The sequence below is a fragment of the Pyrus communis genome, chromosome 15, assembly GCF_963583255.1.
Source record: "Pyrus communis chromosome 15, drPyrComm1.1, whole genome shotgun sequence".
Classification (NCBI taxonomy): domain Eukaryota; kingdom Viridiplantae; phylum Streptophyta; class Magnoliopsida; order Rosales; family Rosaceae; genus Pyrus; species Pyrus communis.
In genome coordinates, this window is record NC_084817.1 from 1,140,577 (window position 1) to 1,158,956 (window position 18,380).

Consider the following 18,380-nt stretch of genomic DNA (forward strand, 5'->3'; position numbering starts at 1 on the left):
ACGGGACAAACCATTTCGACGGCTATAAATGAAAAATCACGATTTAACGGTTATATTAACTCCGATTTTGATGATTTTTTACAACTACACTCATTGACCCTATATGAATACAACAAATTGATTCGATCTTCAATTTAAAATATTTACAAAAGTGGATACTACAAAATATTATGTTATACTTAATGAAAGTATAAATAAACTCCATGTGTTAGTGAATCTAATGTTTTCATGGGATACGCATTGTATGAAACTAGTTTCAACGATCCAACCGTCAAATTTGTTTGTATATGCTTTGAGATCCCATACGCCAAAATTTGTAAAAAACAAACATGTAGAGATCAAACAACGGGACAAACCTTTTCGACGGCTATAAACGAAAAATCATGATTTAACGGTTATATTAGCTCCAATTTTGTTGATTTTTTACAGCTACACTCATTGACCCTATATGAATACAATAAACTGATTCGATCGTCCATTTAAAATATTTACACAAGTGGATACCACAAAAAATTATGTTATACTTAATGAAAGTTTAAATACATTCCAAGTGTTAGTGAATATAATGTTTTGATGGGATACGCATTGTACAAAACTAGTTTCAACGATCCAACCGTCAAACTTGTTTGTATATGCTTTGAGATCGCATACGCCAAAAATTGTAAAAAACAAGCGTGTAGAGATTAAACAACGGGACAAACCTTTTCGACGGCTATAAACGAAAAATTACGATTTAACGGTTATATTAACTCCGATTTTGATGATTTTTTACAGCTGCACTGTTTAACCCTATATGAATACAATGAACTGATTCGATCGTCAATTTAAAACATTTACACAAGTGGATACTACAAAAGAAAAAGGCAATGCAAGAAACCCAAAAGAAAAGGAAAAGGCCAAAAAAGAAAAAAAAAGGGACTTTGCGCGACTTAGGTAGTACTGCGTCGCGCAAGCCTGTTTTGCGCGACGCAGTTGTACCTACGTCGCGCGAAGTCCTCTGTTTTTTTTTTTTTTTACCCGTTTTGCTTATGAGTACAAAATAAATTAATTAAAATCTACTTAGTAAATACATATACCATTGGATTTGATAGGAAATGCATTGTACCAAACTAATTTAAAAAATCCAACCGTTAAACTTGTTTATATATACTTGGAGATCCCATACGCCAAAAATCAAAAAAAAAAAACATGCAGAGATTAAGTAACAAGACAAACCTTTTCGACGGCTATAAACAAAAAATCACGATTTAACGGTTATATTAACTCTGATTTTGATGATGTTTTACAACAACACTCATTGATTCTGTATAAATACAACAAACTGATTCGATCTTCAATTTAAAATATTTACAAAAGTGGATACCACAAAATATTATGTTATACTTAATGAGAGTATAAATAAACTCCAAGTGTTAGTGAATCTAATGTTTTCATGGGATACGCATTGTACAAAACTAGTTTCAACAATCCAACCGTCAAACTTGTTTGTATATGCTTTGAGATCGTATACGCCAAAAATTGTAATAAACAAACGTGTAGAGATCAAACAACGGGACAAACCATTTCGACGGCTATAAATGAAAAATCACGATTTAACGGTTATATTAACTCCGATTTTGATGATTTTTTACAACTACACTCATTGACCCTATATGAATACAACAAATTGATTCGATCTTCAATTTAAAATATTTACAAAAGTGGATACTACAAAATATTATGTTATACTTAATGAAAGTATAAATAAACTCCATGTGTTAGTGAATCTAATGTTTTCATGGGATACGCATTGTATGAAACTAGTTTCAACGATCCAACCGTCAAATTTGTTTGTATATGCTTTGAGATCCCATACGCCAAAATTTGTAAAAAACAAACATGTAGAGATCAAACAACGGGACAAACCTTTTCGACGGCTATAAACGAAAAATCATGATTTAACGGTTATATTAGCTCCAATTTTGTTGATTTTTTACAGCTACACTCATTGACCCTATATGAATACAATAAACTGATTCGATCGTCCATTTAAAATATTTACACAAGTGGATACCACAAAAAATTATGTTATACTTAATGAAAGTTTAAATACATTCCAAGTGTTAGTGAATATAATGTTTTGATGGGATACGCATTGTACAAAACTAGTTTCAACGATCCAACCGTCAAACTTGTTTGTATATGCTTTGAGATCGCATACGCCAAAAATTGTAAAAAACAAGCGTGTAGAGATTAAACAACGGGACAAACCTTTTCGACGGCTATAAACGAAAAATTACGATTTAACGGTTATATTAACTCCGATTTTGATGATTTTTTACAGCTGCACTGTTTAACCCTATATGAATACAATGAACTGATTCGATCGTCAATTTAAAACATTTACACAAGTGGATACTACAAAAGAAAAAGGCAATGCAAGAAACCCAAAAGAAAAGGAAAAGGCCAAAAAAGAAAAAAAAAGGGACTTTGCGCGACTTAGGTAGTACTGCGTCGCGCAAGCCTGTTTTGCGCGACGCAGTTGTACCTACGTCGCGCGAAGTCCTCTGTTTTTTTTTTTTTTTACCCGTTTTGCTTATGAGTACAAAATAAATTAATTAAAATCTACTTAGTAAATACATATACCATTGGATTTGATAGGAAATGCATTGTACCAAACTAATTTAAAAAATCCAACCGTTAAACTTGTTTATATATACTTGGAGATCCCATACGCCAAAAATCAAAAAAAAAAAACATGCAGAGATTAAGTAACAAGACAAACCTTTTCGACGGCTATAAACAAAAAATCACGATTTAACGGTTATATTAACTCTGATTTTGATGATGTTTTACAACAACACTCATTGATTCTGTATAAATACAACAAACTGATTCGATCTTCAATTTAAAATATTTACAAAAGTGGATACCACAAAATATTATGTTATACTTAATGAGAGTATAAATAAACTCCAAGTGTTAGTGAATCTAATGTTTTCATGGGATACGCATTGTACAAAACTAGTTTCAACAATCCAACCGTCAAACTTGTTTGTATATGCTTTGAGATCGTATACGCCAAAAATTGTAATAAACAAACGTGTAGAGATCAAACAACGGGACAAACCATTTCGACGGCTATAAATGAAAAATCACGATTTAACGGTTATATTAACTCCGATTTTGATGATTTTTTACAACTACACTCATTGACCCTATATGAATACAACAAATTGATTCGATCTTCAATTTAAAATATTTACAAAAGTGGATACTACAAAATATTATGTTATACTTAATGAAAGTATAAATAAACTCCATGTGTTAGTGAATCTAATGTTTTCATGGGATACGCATTGTATGAAACTAGTTTCAACGATCCAACCGTCAAATTTGTTTGTATATGCTTTGAGATCCCATACGCCAAAATTTGTAAAAAACAAACATGTAGAGATCAAACAACGGGACAAACCTTTTCGACGGCTATAAACGAAAAATCATGATTTAACGGTTATATTAGCTCCAATTTTGTTGATTTTTTACAGCTACACTCATTGACCCTATATGAATACAATAAACTGATTCGATCGTCCATTTAAAATATTTACACAAGTGGATACCACAAAAAATTATGTTATACTTAATGAAAGTTTAAATACATTCCAAGTGTTAGTGAATATAATGTTTTGATGGGATACGCATTGTACAAAACTAGTTTCAACGATCCAACCGTCAAACTTGTTTGTATATGCTTTGAGATCGCATACGCCAAAAATTGTAAAAAACAAGCGTGTAGAGATTAAACAACGGGACAAACCTTTTCGACGGCTATAAACGAAAAATTACGATTTAACGGTTATATTAACTCCGATTTTGATGATTTTTTACAGCTGCACTGTTTAACCCTATATGAATACAATGAACTGATTCGATCGTCAATTTAAAACATTTACACAAGTGGATACTACAAAAGAAAAAGGCAATGCAAGAAACCCAAAAGAAAAGGAAAAGGCCAAAAAAGAAAAAAAAAGGACTTTGCGCGACGTATAAAACGTCGCGCAAAAGTGATTTGCGCGACGAACCTTTGCGCGACTACATATGGCGCTGCGCAAAACACCTTTGCGCGACGCAGGATCTGATGCGTCGCGCAAAGCTGTTTTGCGCGACGTCATCCTTGGTCGCGCAAAAATCCGTCGCGCAAATGCCTTTTGCGCGACGTTGTGTATTTTTGGTCGCGCAAACATACTTTGCGCGACAAAAGTTGATTCGTCGCGCAAAATGCGGTCGCGCAAACATGTTTTTCTACTAGAATTACATTTCTAATTAGTCAGTACTTTCACAGCCAATCCTTCGTACAATTGATATCATCATTAGGTCCACGAAAAAGCCCCACAATAGCACGAAGGACAACACTTAATTAGCATTAATCTGGACCCAAGTTAATTTAAGGATTTTCATAAACCACATCTTTTCAAGTAATATATGATTATGCACTCGCTGTAAGACAGTCCACAAATCACCTTGAGAATCAATTAACAATTGGAACCCAAGTCATTGACTTTTAAGTAATTCCATTTACATAATAATTGATAACTGGAAATAACGAAATACAACTTCATTCATCATCAGTTTGGATACAAAGTTACACACTTTACAATTTTAGTAAAAAAAAAAAAAAAAAGAAAATTACAACTTGATCGAAATTACTTGTGATAAGTTAGCATTCTTAGCTAGCTTGATCTCTCTCCCTGCATGAACCTTTTATTTCATTTTTTTCAACTTATATTATACACACTAGAAAATGTACCTTCAAATTTCTCAGTAAATTTTGACAAAGATGCCCTCACTTGGAATTTGCTGGTGAACCACGAAGAGAATGTAGTATCCGGAAGGCGCAAGATTTTTCGAAGGCGGAGTTGTCACTTGAACTTGATACGTTGTTGGCCCTACCTGTTGTACGTTCTCCGCACCAAGAACCAACAGCCTTTGATTCATCGAGAATGAATGCGTGCTAAAAGGCGGTGCCACCATCGTCACCGATACTGAATTCTTTGCAAACGTGCCCGTAAGCGAGAATTTAATGGCTAATTTTATTCCATAATGGATTTTGGCTTGGTTTCCAGGTGCAAGGATTGTAGGACGCAAGTTCGCGTACTTAGCATCGAGATACTCAGGACTAAATGCTTCTAACCTCAGTTCTGTTGGGAAAAGCACGTCGTTGCCAAACTGGTATTTTTCGTGTGGGTTACTACCTCCAACGATCACTCTACCATCACGTACCAATAATGCTGAGGAATGGTACATCCGTGGTATGGTGGTAGGGTTTTGTTGTTCGAACCGTGACCCGACTGCATTATCAGGTCGGTACACAACTGGATTGAAAACCGGATTACGCCCGATTTCCCAACCCGCAACCCCGGACGATGCACCGTTAATGAGTAAAACAGTGCTGTCTGGGAGCAATAACATGTCACCCATGACTCTAGCTTGAGGCATAGTTTCAACAATCCACTGTGGATTAGGGTCTGTTATTTTGATCCGAGCACATGTGTTTAGAGCTTCCACAAAAGTACCCTTATTTGCCTGGACAAAAGACCCTTTTGGAGCTCCACCGCAGACCAAAACTTCAGCCTCAACAGATGGAGCCATCAAGTTCTTCAATGGTAGCAATACGGCTGAACCCGTGCTGGGGTACGACCTCGGGTCGCCACCGGGTATTTGCGGGTAGGTTTTAACGACGACGTTCTTCACGTAGTCCAACAAAATAGCTCGATTGTTAGCGAAAACAAATAAGTTGCCATCAGGGTTGAGAAAAACAAAAGGGTATAGATTGTTTTCTTGGCCGGGGTCATTGGTCTGCGAAAGGAACGGCAAGCTGTAGACATTGCTTGTAGACGCGGTCTTCGGATAAAATTCATAGTTGAATTGCCCCCTGCCGCCGATGATAATTTCGCGTCCATCAGGCAGAATATGATTAGTGGCGTACCAACGGCGAGCAGCTAAGCCGTCCACAATCTCCTTCCAATCACAACCCGTGCAGGGCGTGAAAACTCTAACGCGGCGCTCGCCGATGTTGTTGCCGCCTGTTTGGATTAAGTTTCCGTAGGCGTCCATTGAACCGGAGGAGCACCAGACGTCGGATAAGACCGTGAGGGGGCGGACGGCATTGGTTTGGACGACGAACTCGGCGGAGTGGGCGGTGCAGTCGTTATTGACGCAGTTACCGTTGGGCAAGGACAAGTTGGATTTGCCGAAGTCGGTGCGGTCGAACAAGACGATGCGGTCGTTTTTGAAGAGCTGCATGTGCATGGCGGAAATGCCAACGTTTTTCAGCACTTGCCATTTGCCACCTGCAGCGTGGGCCGTCAGAACAGAGAAATTGATTATTAACAACAGAAGTGAAAGATCAATGAGACTAATTGTCTTCATTCTTTCTTGGATTTTGCTGACGTGGTCCTTTTGAATCTCTTTATTTGTGCTTTTAGCTTTGTGGGTCTGTCTCAACTCATTACCTGGAGCTCCTTAAATACTAGGGTTTGAGCTACCCATTCTATATTATATACGTGTGGGACCGACAATTTGTCCGGTTAGTGAAAAGGACTGTTGTAGTCGAAGAGCAATTCACAATGGGAATGCTAACTAACTTTATTACTCTAGTTTGGTATTGTTGTGCTTTGAAAAAAAAAATTGTTTTTATTGTGTTGTAAAAATAAGCAGCTTGTAAAATAAAATAATAAAGTGTTTGGTAACAATAATTGTAAAAGTGCTTTGAATAAAAAAACAGTGTTATAGTGTTTGGTAAATATTTATGTAGAACAGCTATAATTATGTAAAATATGACAACAAAAAAAAAAAACTTATGGGTTTTTCTTCCTTTCTTTTTCTTTCTGCCAAAAAGTTCATGATTGTTTTCTTTTTCCTTTGTTCTTTGTTTCCCTTTCTTTCTAACTTTTTCATTCTTCTTTCTTTATATTTTGTTCTGCCAAAATGTTTCTGGCTTTTCTTCCATTTTTCATCAATGATCCCTCCTGAAATTTCAATGTCCTCACCCACCTTCGTCCCTTCGCATTTCTCTTTCAGGTCCAACGATCTGGGACCTTCATCCTCACTCCCATTTCTATTTCCTGCATTTTGATTTCCAAGGCATTACATGTTTTGGAAGGTGCGGTGGTGGATGGGTGGGTGGGATCTGGGTTATCATCTAGCAGGGAGTGGGTTGGGATCATGGTCTGCGAGGTGGCGATGGGTGTATTTGGTGGGGATTGGGAGAGAGATGGGGTGACGAATCTGGGGAGTAAGAAGAGATAAAGGGGATGGGGTGGTGAATCTGGGTAGTACGGCGCCAGAGAGCAATTGGAGAAGGGGGGTGGAGCCTAGAACTGGTATGAAGGAGAAAGAGAGGTTAAGGTTGCCATTTTGAAAAATTCATTTAATGGCACTGTTCACCTGTGTATTATGATAAAAAGCTGGTTTTCCAAAAGCTCAGTTTTGTTGCTTTGCCTTTTTAGTTTTTTTTTTTTTTTTTTACCCAAAACTATGAAAAAAAAAAGCTGATTTTGAAAGTTTACCAAACACAAAAAAAAACTGAGTGTTTTTTGCATATTGCTTTTTTTTTTTTTTTTAAGTTAAGCAGCACCAAACTGGTACTTAGCCAGGTCTTCTTCTTGTTTTTATTTTTATAATTATACTTGTTAAATGTTTATTCTTTCGTTGGTTGATCAAATTTATTTCCTTTTTTTTTTCAGGTACATATCTTAGGTATAACTAAGCTTATCGACTTATTCTTTCATTGGGTTGATGAACTTTGTTTCGTCTTTCTAATTTCTAGTTCATATATATGCTAGGTACGTATATATAAAAAAAAAAAATTGATCAGTTTAATGCATACATATATTAATTAGAGACAAAATATGAAATGATTGCTTGTTTGGGTCAAAAATCGAAATATAGTCGTCAAGAGTGAAAACTACCTTTCGAACTCTAATTATTAACTTCTTAATTTTGAACTTAATTTCCAGTTGAATGATGTTATAGATTTTGGTATATGAAAGAGAAATTTTTGTGTATATGCATGCATTTTTGGGAAGCAAACTTATCAATGTGTATTGCAGAAGCTGCTCTTGTTAGGTTAATACTAAGATCAGAACTATAATATTAATTAGATTCTTGATCATGCATGGTTCTAATATTCCATTTGGTAGATATCCATTGCACCTCTCTTTATTTTCTAGACATTTGGTCTGTATTAATTGTACAATCTTGCATCCTAATAATAATGTAAAGGTTGTCCAATGCGTGTATGGCTGAGGGAGTTGACAAAGTGACAGCAATAAATATATTATATTCCAGTAACTAAATATAACGCTCGGTCAAACCTCCCTGCGATCAAACCTTTGCCATCTTATATATTCTCATCATTCTTAATTTTGAATAGGCCAATCAGAAAGAGAAAATATTTCAATGGCACGAGTACATTACTAGCATTCGGTGTCCATGATATTATGATACAAAGATATGCATAAATTTTTGTCTTCAAGAGTCATATTATTGATATAGTTTCAGAGAGACCGGCCAAATAGTTCAACACCTATATTGTTCTCAACCTAACAACCTGTAGCCCAAGTGGTGTGTGAGATTTTATTCTAAAAGAGCTCGGTGTAATTACGAATGGAACCATTTGTATATAAATTGTAATTTGTTTTGTCTCCGATGTGGGATTTCCAACATGCCCCTTCACGTGCAATCATATATTTATGGCTCACACGTGAAGAGAACTTCCACATCGAGAAAGTAAAGACAAGCACGTTAAAACTACACACTTGGACTAGACCCAGTAATGCGGTTCAGAAAGAATACAAACCCAATATTCGAGTTCATACAAAATTCGCTCTAATACCATGTTGAAAAAGAATTTCACGGCAAATTGTGTACTTTATTGATACATTCTGAATGTATACAACTAGTTATATTGTACAATAAGGAATCTTGTAATCTAGGGATAAAATCAAGTATCAATTACATGAAAAAGGATAGTGTTACTCACACCTATTTTTATTTTCGACACATCCTGGTTAATTTTTGTTTCCAGTGATTTTCTTCAATTCATTTGATCTGACATCCGAAAATTGAGTATGTGAGAAGTAAAAATGAGTGTAGGAATGGCAAAAATGGCTGAAAAACTTCCTACCTAAAATACATTGACATTTTAATATATACTTGTATCATCTAAATGGTTACCCTGACCGAAAAGATATATATTCGTGCAAAGAAAGAGGGTTTTGGCATAAACGGCCAGCCATAATCGAATCGTATCTAAATAAAGAGGCTTTTGGCTTGAATATATATATATATATATATATATATATATATATATATATGTATGTGTATATATATATGTATGTATGTGTATATATATATATGTATGTATGTGTATATATATATATATGTATGTATGTATGTATGTATGTATGTGTATGTGTATGTGTATGTGTATGTATATGTATGTATGTATGTATGTATGTATGTAAATGTTGTCCTAATATATCGATGGGTCAATCTCTCTTCCTATATGGTCTGCACCTGTTGCAAATATTAAACAAGAGACATGAAACCAGTTAATGGCAATGCATGGCATATCATTGCTGCCGACAATGCTGATCTAGGGTTTTTTTTGTATATCTATAGCTTGGGGCCGGCAGCTACTAGTTCCTAAAGCCAAGTCCGAGGACAATGTCCTGTACTGTAAATTTATTTTATTTTGAGGTCATGCAGCTGTAATTTGAGTCTTATAACAATAAACTGAGATTAAGTGCAGACTAATTGACTTGATCAATCACATACCTTGAATGTATGGATCATCAATATTATATTTTATATTTAGCATCAGGTTATGATTATTAAGCAAATTATATATGATTAAATAAGAAAAGGAAACCGATTATCTAGTTTTCTTCTTGCAAGTTTTGTATAGCTAGATTTGTGTGCATAACGATTTCTTGAACTCAAATATAATTGTTTTAAGCTTCACCCCATAATTATCTAGTTTCGGTATTCTTTGACAAATTCTCAGATTCATTTTCGAACATACTTATAGAGAAGCATATATGACAGCAAATGAAGTGCTAGTTTGGAGTTCCTGTGTTTTTATTTTTTCAAAACAGCTTCTACTGTGCTATGAAAATAAACAACTGTGAAAAAAGTTGGTAAGTATTTGGTAAACTATAATACTAAAAGTGCTTTTAGGAAAAAGAAAAAAAAAATGATAGGAGTAGAACTATCAATATGAAAGTTTCATTAATTGGTACTATTCATTTTCCTATAAAAAAAAAAAAACACTTTTTTGACAAGCATGTGTAGGGCTAGCTGCTTCTACTTTTTGCTATTTTGGACACATGATCTTGAAAAAAAAAACACTTTATTTTCATGAACCAAACACAATTAAGACTCCAACTCTTTTAAGGAGCTGCTTTTAAAAACATTTAAGCAATCCCAAACCATCCCGAAATATATACATATATCTAAAGCTAGTTGCATGCTAGCTCTACACGGTGGCTCGAATCAGTTCAAATATCTCTTTCGCAAAATAGATACATAGTGTGTGAGCATCTTCTACACAAATTGTTTAGGTCCCTCGCTAGCTTTAAACAAACCATCTTCTGCTTAACGAAAACAATGTTTTACATGATATTTACGTTTTCTACAAAAAAGGATATGCTTATCAAAGTTTCTGAGTAAAATTATATAAATTCATTAAAAAAACATGAGAAAGTCAAATCATGATCCATTAATTAATTCTTCACTGTTATTAGATGAGATATTCCTTAATTAGTTTATTCTGATGATTATATATGCATATATACGGTTGAGGAAGATCAATCAGAATGTCTTATGTATACGGTTGGTCACGCACATAAATTCTTCCAATAAGTTTATAATGTACTTCATTCTGATCTCATATTCTCAAAATAATTGAAAATCGACCTGGCTAGTTTTGACATTATCATCTCAATTAAATAAAAAAGGCACGTCTCAGTATTATACAATATATATCCACCATATACCATCTTTGCAACATTCTGTGTGTGAAAATTCTTAGTGCCCTTTATTTTCTAGTTTTGGTCGAAGAATATTGTTAGTTCGAGAGCATCGTGAAAGTTTCCTCACTTATTATATCTGGAATTTGAATAAAACTCTTAATTCATGATTCTGAGAATGATTAATTAGCAGCCATGCGTGCTTGCAAGGAGACAAAACCACCAAACTGTACGAGTCAAACCTTTGATTCATGAACTTATAAGCACCATAGGCAGAGGGAATAAACCATTTTTCTTACCACCAGGAGACAAAACCATTGCTGGTGGAGAGACAAAAATATAATGCAAGAAATATTATTTGATGAGGACTCAGAATTTTAAACGCTTTTAAAATGATCTACCTCAATTATCTAGTTTCAATATTGATGTGCCAATCAATAGTGTTGAAGTTCTAACTCCTTGTTTAGCCTAATCAATACGTGCAAAAGACTTTCTTGACAAGAATTGGCAATGCGAATTTGTATTTACAGAGAGAAGAGAATTAAGTTTTGTTTTCATACTCTTGAGAATGCTCCCCCCCTGGCTTTATCCAATATATAAAACATTTCCAATATATAATTTAGACGTACTTTATATATATTTTTCCGCTTTGATAACCAGGACCATAGACATCCAATCTTCTTAGCTCAGCAAGCATCGTTTTCACAAGTAAAATGAGAAGAAGGATAAGAAGGTTTTAGAGATTAACTAGAAGTTAGGTAGGCACTCTATTTCCATACACAAGTCACAAGCAACAAGGTTCAACTTGATGAAGTAATTGACATTAATTAGATCAGAACAGCAGATTCCAATTAAACGTGTTTGAATTTGCATCCAATATGCATGCCTTGTTCATATGGAGTTTCTCTGAGTGGCGGTTTCTTAAAGGCATTTTTTTACTGTTAACTCAAATACTTGAAAACGACCCATAAACAACTTGTCGATTACGGATAAAGTAGCTTTTCTTTTGCTCTTTTTAGTTCAAAAGAAACTTGTGCCTACCTCTTACTCCAGATTTGAAATCATTCCCATGAAATACACTAGATTAGGGTCAAAATAGAGGATAAGAGTCAAACTTTCACAACTCAGTTGCATATGTAGATTACGGTCAGTTGGCCAACACAAGATGCACACCTTCCTGTTGGCACGTGTCAACCCTTTTGAATTCCTTCCTGTCAAAGTATTTCAGAATGTCACATTATAATAAAATAAAATAAAACTATATTTCGATTAAAGGCAGTAGTTGTAGTTTAATGCATGATGGTTTCTTTATGAATTATCTTGTAATTATACATAATTTGAACATATCTCCATTTTCTCCAACGTAATCATCCTTAAAACGATTTAAGGAGCGAATCAGCTAACAGACAAGAACTTTGTTATAGGATATTATCATATACAGAAGGAAAGTGATTGAATGAACTTTCTACGTGATGGCTTATTAATTATTGGGCAATTCGATTTTTCCATCAAAGATCTGAAAGCTACTCATCCATCAGCCAACATTAACATCAACATTGCAACTCTGAATTACCAAAACCAAGCGGGACAAGTTTTTTCCAGGCAAACCATCTGTTCATCTAGGATGTTACGTACAAGTTAACAAACCGAGCTAGCTAGACTGGATCTTAACTAATGGGGCAACCTGATGCATCATTAAATACTAGGTCGTGCTTTTGAGTGAAAGAAATCCAAGCCGAATTTTAAAGTTTTCGGGTGCCTTGTGGAAGGAGGACTTAATAGAGATCTCAAAGCCTTGCTTGTTTCGTTACTTGAGTTCCAAAATCGACATAGTTTTTGTACCAAAAAGAAACGATAGCGCATGATTTCAAATTTCACAAGCTCAGAAATAATGCACCCATCTAATTCGAGCGGACTGACTCGCGTCGCACGCGTTAATTATATTGTTGTTTATAAACACTTCCTCTCTGACATATTGCAGCGACAAAATTGAAACCTGTTAGTCCAACTTCAACATCCGAGAAACACCTCTAATGTTCAGAGGCTGGAGTTGTAAAACATCTAGTACTACAAAGTTACAAACTCTTGTCTAAGTTACCATGTAATGATCCAAATTATACAGCAAAAAGAAACAAAATACAAAAGAAAATTGAAGGTGCAACTTGCAAATACCAAAATTTTTGCAAGCAATATATTATCTAATAGGGCCTGATAAATTTTATTTCTTGATGTCAATTATTATTCCTAAGTTTTGTCAAGGAATTGATTTTAAAAGAGCCTCGTTACTTTTATTTTCCCAATTTCAGCCAATATGCACACTTAGGAGGGTTTTGAAGATAAATCGACTTTTCGAAGGAATTTTGTATGCAAGGCCAACTGGAAGAGAGAGCTAAGAGATTGAGAATCATTGTGCTTACATTTCATAATTTCATACGAAGCCAAATGTTCCAATTTACAAAGACAATCCCGCGGAAGTTGATTGATTGCCTTCAGGATTGTGCACTTGCGCGAATAAAGATTTGAAAACTTTCCCAAATTTTCCTAGTTAATGTGCCACACCTGGAAAACTAACAAAAAGAGTTACAAGTTACCTATTTTTGTTGAAATTCTCTAGAAGATGGAACGAACCCAAATCAAGCCTGCAAGTCAGATTACACGTTTCCCAAGCTAAGAATATGATTCTTTCGTAGTTTGTGTTCTTTTTGTTTAGGTCTTTGTTTCATTTTAGGAGAGTTTTTATTGTACTTTTTAGAGTTAGAATTGTGTTGTTTTAATATAAATAAGGTGCCTTTTTAGACATACAATTTTTGTTTGACGGAGAAGAAGAGTTTGAGATGTGCATCACCATGGATTTCGAGTTCTATCTTCCTTTTATTTTTATCTCTAGTTGTAACTAAGCACTTTTGCTAGGGCATATGGTGAAACCCTAATATGATGATCTAGTCTTCCTACTTTGTCTCTCTTTCGATTTCCAATTTTAGTTTTAAATAACACATCCATCGTTTACCTTTTGATTCATTTTGTTTAGTTTACCTTTTAATCACCGTCAATCCATCGTTCGTTTTTAACTTAAGCTTGTTTACTAATCCGTTAAATCGGCTTTTAAGGCAATTTATATGAGATCAGTCTTGTATTTGCCCTTGCTTTACTACTTTTGATTTTGTGCCCTTGTGAGTATTTAGTAGCGTTTGATTCATCTAATTTGTGAGTACCCTGAACACACATCAGTGGCAAAAGTTCAATGCAAGTTTAATAGAACTTTATTCATCAGTTTAAACACAAACTTTACAATTTCGGTAAAAAAAAAAACAAAATACAAAAAGAAATTGAAAGTACAACTTGCAAATTGTGATCGAAATTACATCTGACAAGTTAGCACTCTTAGCTAGCTTGATCTCTGAACATATGACCATTTTCTTTTTCAACTGATAACCAATCATGTTTCTTCATTTGGGAAATGAAATGTACCTTCAAGGTTCTCACTAAATATGAACAAAGATGCCCTCGCTTGGAATTTGCTGATGAACCACATACAAAATGTAATATCCGGAAGGCGCAAGATTTACCGAAGTCGGTGTCGTCACTTGAGCTTGATACGTTGTTGGCCCTACCTTTTGTACGTTCTCTGCACCAAGAACCAGCAACCTTTGATTCATGGAGAATGAATGTGTGCTAAATGGCGGCGCCACCATCGTCACCAACACTGAATTCATTGCTAGTGTGCCCGTAAGCGAGAATTGAACGGTCAATTTTCTTCCGTAATGGATTTTGGCTAGGTTTAGGGGTGTGATGATAGTAGGACGCAAATCCGCATATTTAGCGTCGAGATACTCAGGACTAAATGCCTCCAATCTAAATTCTGTTGGAAAAAGCACGTTGCTGCCAAATTGGTACTTATCGTGGGGGTTACTACCTCCAACGATCACTCTACCATCGCGTACCAATAATGCTGAGGAATGGTACATTCGCGGTATGGTGGTAGGGTTTTGTTGTTCGAACCTTGACCCAACTGCATTATCTGGTCGGTACACAACTGGGTTGAGAACAGGATTACGCCCGATTTCCCAACCTGCAACCCCCGACGATGCACCGTTGATGAGTAAAACAGTGCTGTCTGGGAGCAATAACATGTCACCCATGACTCTAGCTTGAGGCATAGTTTCAACAATCCACTGTGGATTAGGGTCTGTTATTTTGATCCGAGCACATGTGTTTAGAGCTTCCACAAAAGTACCCTTATTTGCCTGGACAAATGACCCTTTTGGAGCTCCACCGCAGACCAAAACTTCAGCCTCAACAGATGGAGCCATCAAGTTCTTCAATGGTAGCAATACGGCTGAACCCGTGCTGGGGTACGACCTCGGGTCGCCACCGGGTATTTGCGGGTAGGTTTTAACGACGACGTTCTTCCCGTAATCCAACAAAATAGCTCGATTGTTAGCGAAAATAAATAAGTTGCCATCAGGGTTGAGAAAAACAAAAGGGTATAGATTGTTTTCTTGGCCGGGGTCATTGGTCTGCGAAAGGAACGGCAAGCTGTAGACATTGCTTGTGGACTCGGTCTTCGGATAAAATTCATAGTTGAATTGCCCCCGGCCGCCGATGATAATCTCGCGTCCATCGGGCAGAACATGATTGGTGGCGTACCAACGGCGAACGGCCAAGCCATCCACAACCTCCGTCCAATCACAACCCGTGCAGGGTTGGAAAACTCTAACGCGGCGTTCTCCACTATTGAAGCCACCGGTTTGGATTAAGTTGCCGTTGGGGGCCATGGAGCCGGAGGAGCACCAGACGTCGGATAGGACCGTGAGGGGGCGGAAGGCTTTGGTCTGGACGACGAACTCGGCAGAGTGGGCAGTGCAGTCGTTATTGACGCAATTACCGTTGGGCAAGGACAAGTTGGATGTGCCGAAGTCTGTGCGGTCGAACAGGACAATGCGGTCATTTTTTAAGAGCTGCATGTGCATGGCGGAAACGCCAATGGTTGCCAACACTTGCCAATTGCCACCGGCAGCGTGGGCCCTCCGAGAGAACCCAAGAAATATTATTAACAACAGAAATGAAAGAATGAGACTGGTAATTGGCTTCATTCTTTCTTTCTTTCTTGGTTTTTGCTTACTTAAATTGTGCTTTAGCTGTGATTTATGAGCTATAGCTTTGTGGTTCTGTCTGTCTCAAGTCTCGACCTGGCCCTCCTTAAATACTAGGGTTTTCGAGTTACCCCGTCCTAATTAATTAACTAAAAAGCAATGCTAGGGAGGCTAAATTTTGTAAACTAAGAGCTTGTTTGGATGTGCTTTTAAAATGACTGAAAACTCTTTTGATGAAAATGTTTTTAGAACTAATCTTTGGTAAAAATGCAAGTAAATTCTGGAAAAACGCTTAAAGTGTCACTAGAATAAGCACATAATTAGAGTTTCTTGCAGCAAACACTTTAAGTGCTTTTGGAATCCAAAAACATTTTCTCTAAAAGAGCTTTCAGTTATTTTAAAAGAACATCCAAACGAGAAATGATATGGGAGTTGATAATTGGATTATTACTTAAACGTTGATAAACGTGCTCATTTCCTATCGGTGACACATCATTTAGTCTATAAATTTAGTCTCTCTAACATTACTCTTAACTAAATGAATATAGCCTGGAACTAACTAATAAGTAAGGGAGTGCTCCTCTAATCGACAAGTATATGTCATTAATTAGCACTATATTGAGTTATATTCTTCTCGACATGGATAAGTAAGATGTCTTAAACTCGGTATATATCTGGTACAATATTTTATTCATGAGTAAGTTAAGATTTTGTAAATTCTACTATCTTGATAATAACTAGTTTGATGCTAAATTATAGCTTTGCCCGTTAGTTGTTAATATTACAGTATCCTCTTAAGTCCCTTGACATTTGGTCTATATTAATTGTAAAATCTTCAAGGTTCCAATTCCTCTATGGTTGTTAGCAGGACATGATTGACATCTTACATTCCATTAATATAACGCCCTGTTATCGTCAAACCTAGCTCCCTAACCATGAAACACTGAGGGTTTTTCCTAGATGTTTCAGTGTAATTAGGTATTGTACCATATATTATAAGTTGCAATTTGGTTTCTCAAATTATCAATCCGGGATTCTCAACAATATGGCATGAATTATTCCCCCCCCCCCCATATGATGACGTGACTTGAATTAGACAAATTGAAAGTAGATTATGAGGGTACTACTTGTTAATATCACAACCGTTAGTTTGTTCAATAAGTATGAATAAACTGAAGCTAGGCCCCTGTTTGTTGCCCGACTAGCACTTAACGTCTTTTACAACCTTATTTGCAACAAGTGAAGTCATGATCTTTTAATTCTATATTTGTTATTAAGTGAGATATTCCTTAGTGTACTTGGACAATTTTGTAAACGGTTGATGGGGCTCATTCAGAATGTCTTTGATACGGTTGGTTTAGACAGATACATCCTTCAACTAAATTTATAATGCATTTCTGATCTTGTTCTTGTAATGATTGATAAATTGATCGACTCAAATTGTCGGGCCGTGGAAAATAGAAAATACAGCACGTCTTGCTATTCTACAATATACACCATGCGTATTGGTATATGTATTTTATATGTATTGTTGAGATGCGATATTCCTTAATTAATTCTATATATTTTTTATGTTTTGGTCGAAGAATATTATTAGTGAAAGTTTCCTCACATATATATATATATATATATATATATATATATATACACTCGTTCTTTTGGTCAACTTTGTTTATTTTATTGTTTGCCATCATATTTTCTTGTTTGTGTTTGTAGTATTCGAAATGACTCAAAATTTATTTACGATGGTGCATACGAAAGAGCTAAAATCGCTCATGATGATGATACTTACGTTTGACAAAAAAATACCTTTAAAATGCTAATAAATCGTAAAAACTAACTTTAACGTATTTTCTAGTAATTTTTTTTAAGACGCTCATGAATGTAAGTGCTAAATTAATTTCTATGTAAACAATTTGAAATGAGTTCAAATCTTTTGCATCTGTTTTGTGTGTGGCTTCTTTGTAGCTTCTATAATTAATTGACACGTGTTAAGTTTATGACACCAAAGTTGATGGAGTGTTAAGTTTATGAACACGTGTCGATCAATAACAGAAACTAGGTCACACACAAAATGAGTACATAGAAGATTTGAACTTGTCTGAAATGAGCCCTAACTTATAACTAATTAAGGTGTACGTCAACCACTTTAGACTGCGGATTATCCATACAAATTAAATTAAGCTCTTAATCCATGAACCTGCAAAAAGAATGTTTAGCAGCCATGCGTGCTGCTTGCAAACCACCAAACTCTGCGAGTCAAATCTTTCAT

The 18,380-nt window shown here is 35.6% G+C and overlaps 2 protein-coding genes across 2 annotated transcripts; both read right to left on the reverse strand.

Moving 5' to 3' along the window:
* Positions 1 to 4,680: 4,680 nt before the first annotated feature.
* Positions 4,681 to 6,461, reverse strand: LOC137718703 (aldehyde oxidase GLOX1-like). The gene has a single exon (XM_068458249.1). The coding sequence runs from the start codon at positions 6,409 to 6,411 to the stop codon at positions 4,801 to 4,803; it is 1,611 nt and encodes a 536-aa protein (XP_068314350.1). The 5' UTR covers positions 6,412 to 6,461; the 3' UTR covers positions 4,681 to 4,800.
* A 7,829-nt stretch (positions 6,462 to 14,290) lies between these two features.
* On the reverse strand, positions 14,291 to 16,158 carry LOC137716717 (aldehyde oxidase GLOX1-like). Its single transcript, XM_068456097.1, has one exon. It carries the CDS (start codon positions 16,106 to 16,108, stop codon positions 14,498 to 14,500), a length of 1,611 nt encoding a protein of 536 aa, XP_068312198.1. The 5' UTR covers positions 16,109 to 16,158; the 3' UTR covers positions 14,291 to 14,497.
* Between the last annotated feature and the right edge of the window lie 2,222 nt (positions 16,159 to 18,380).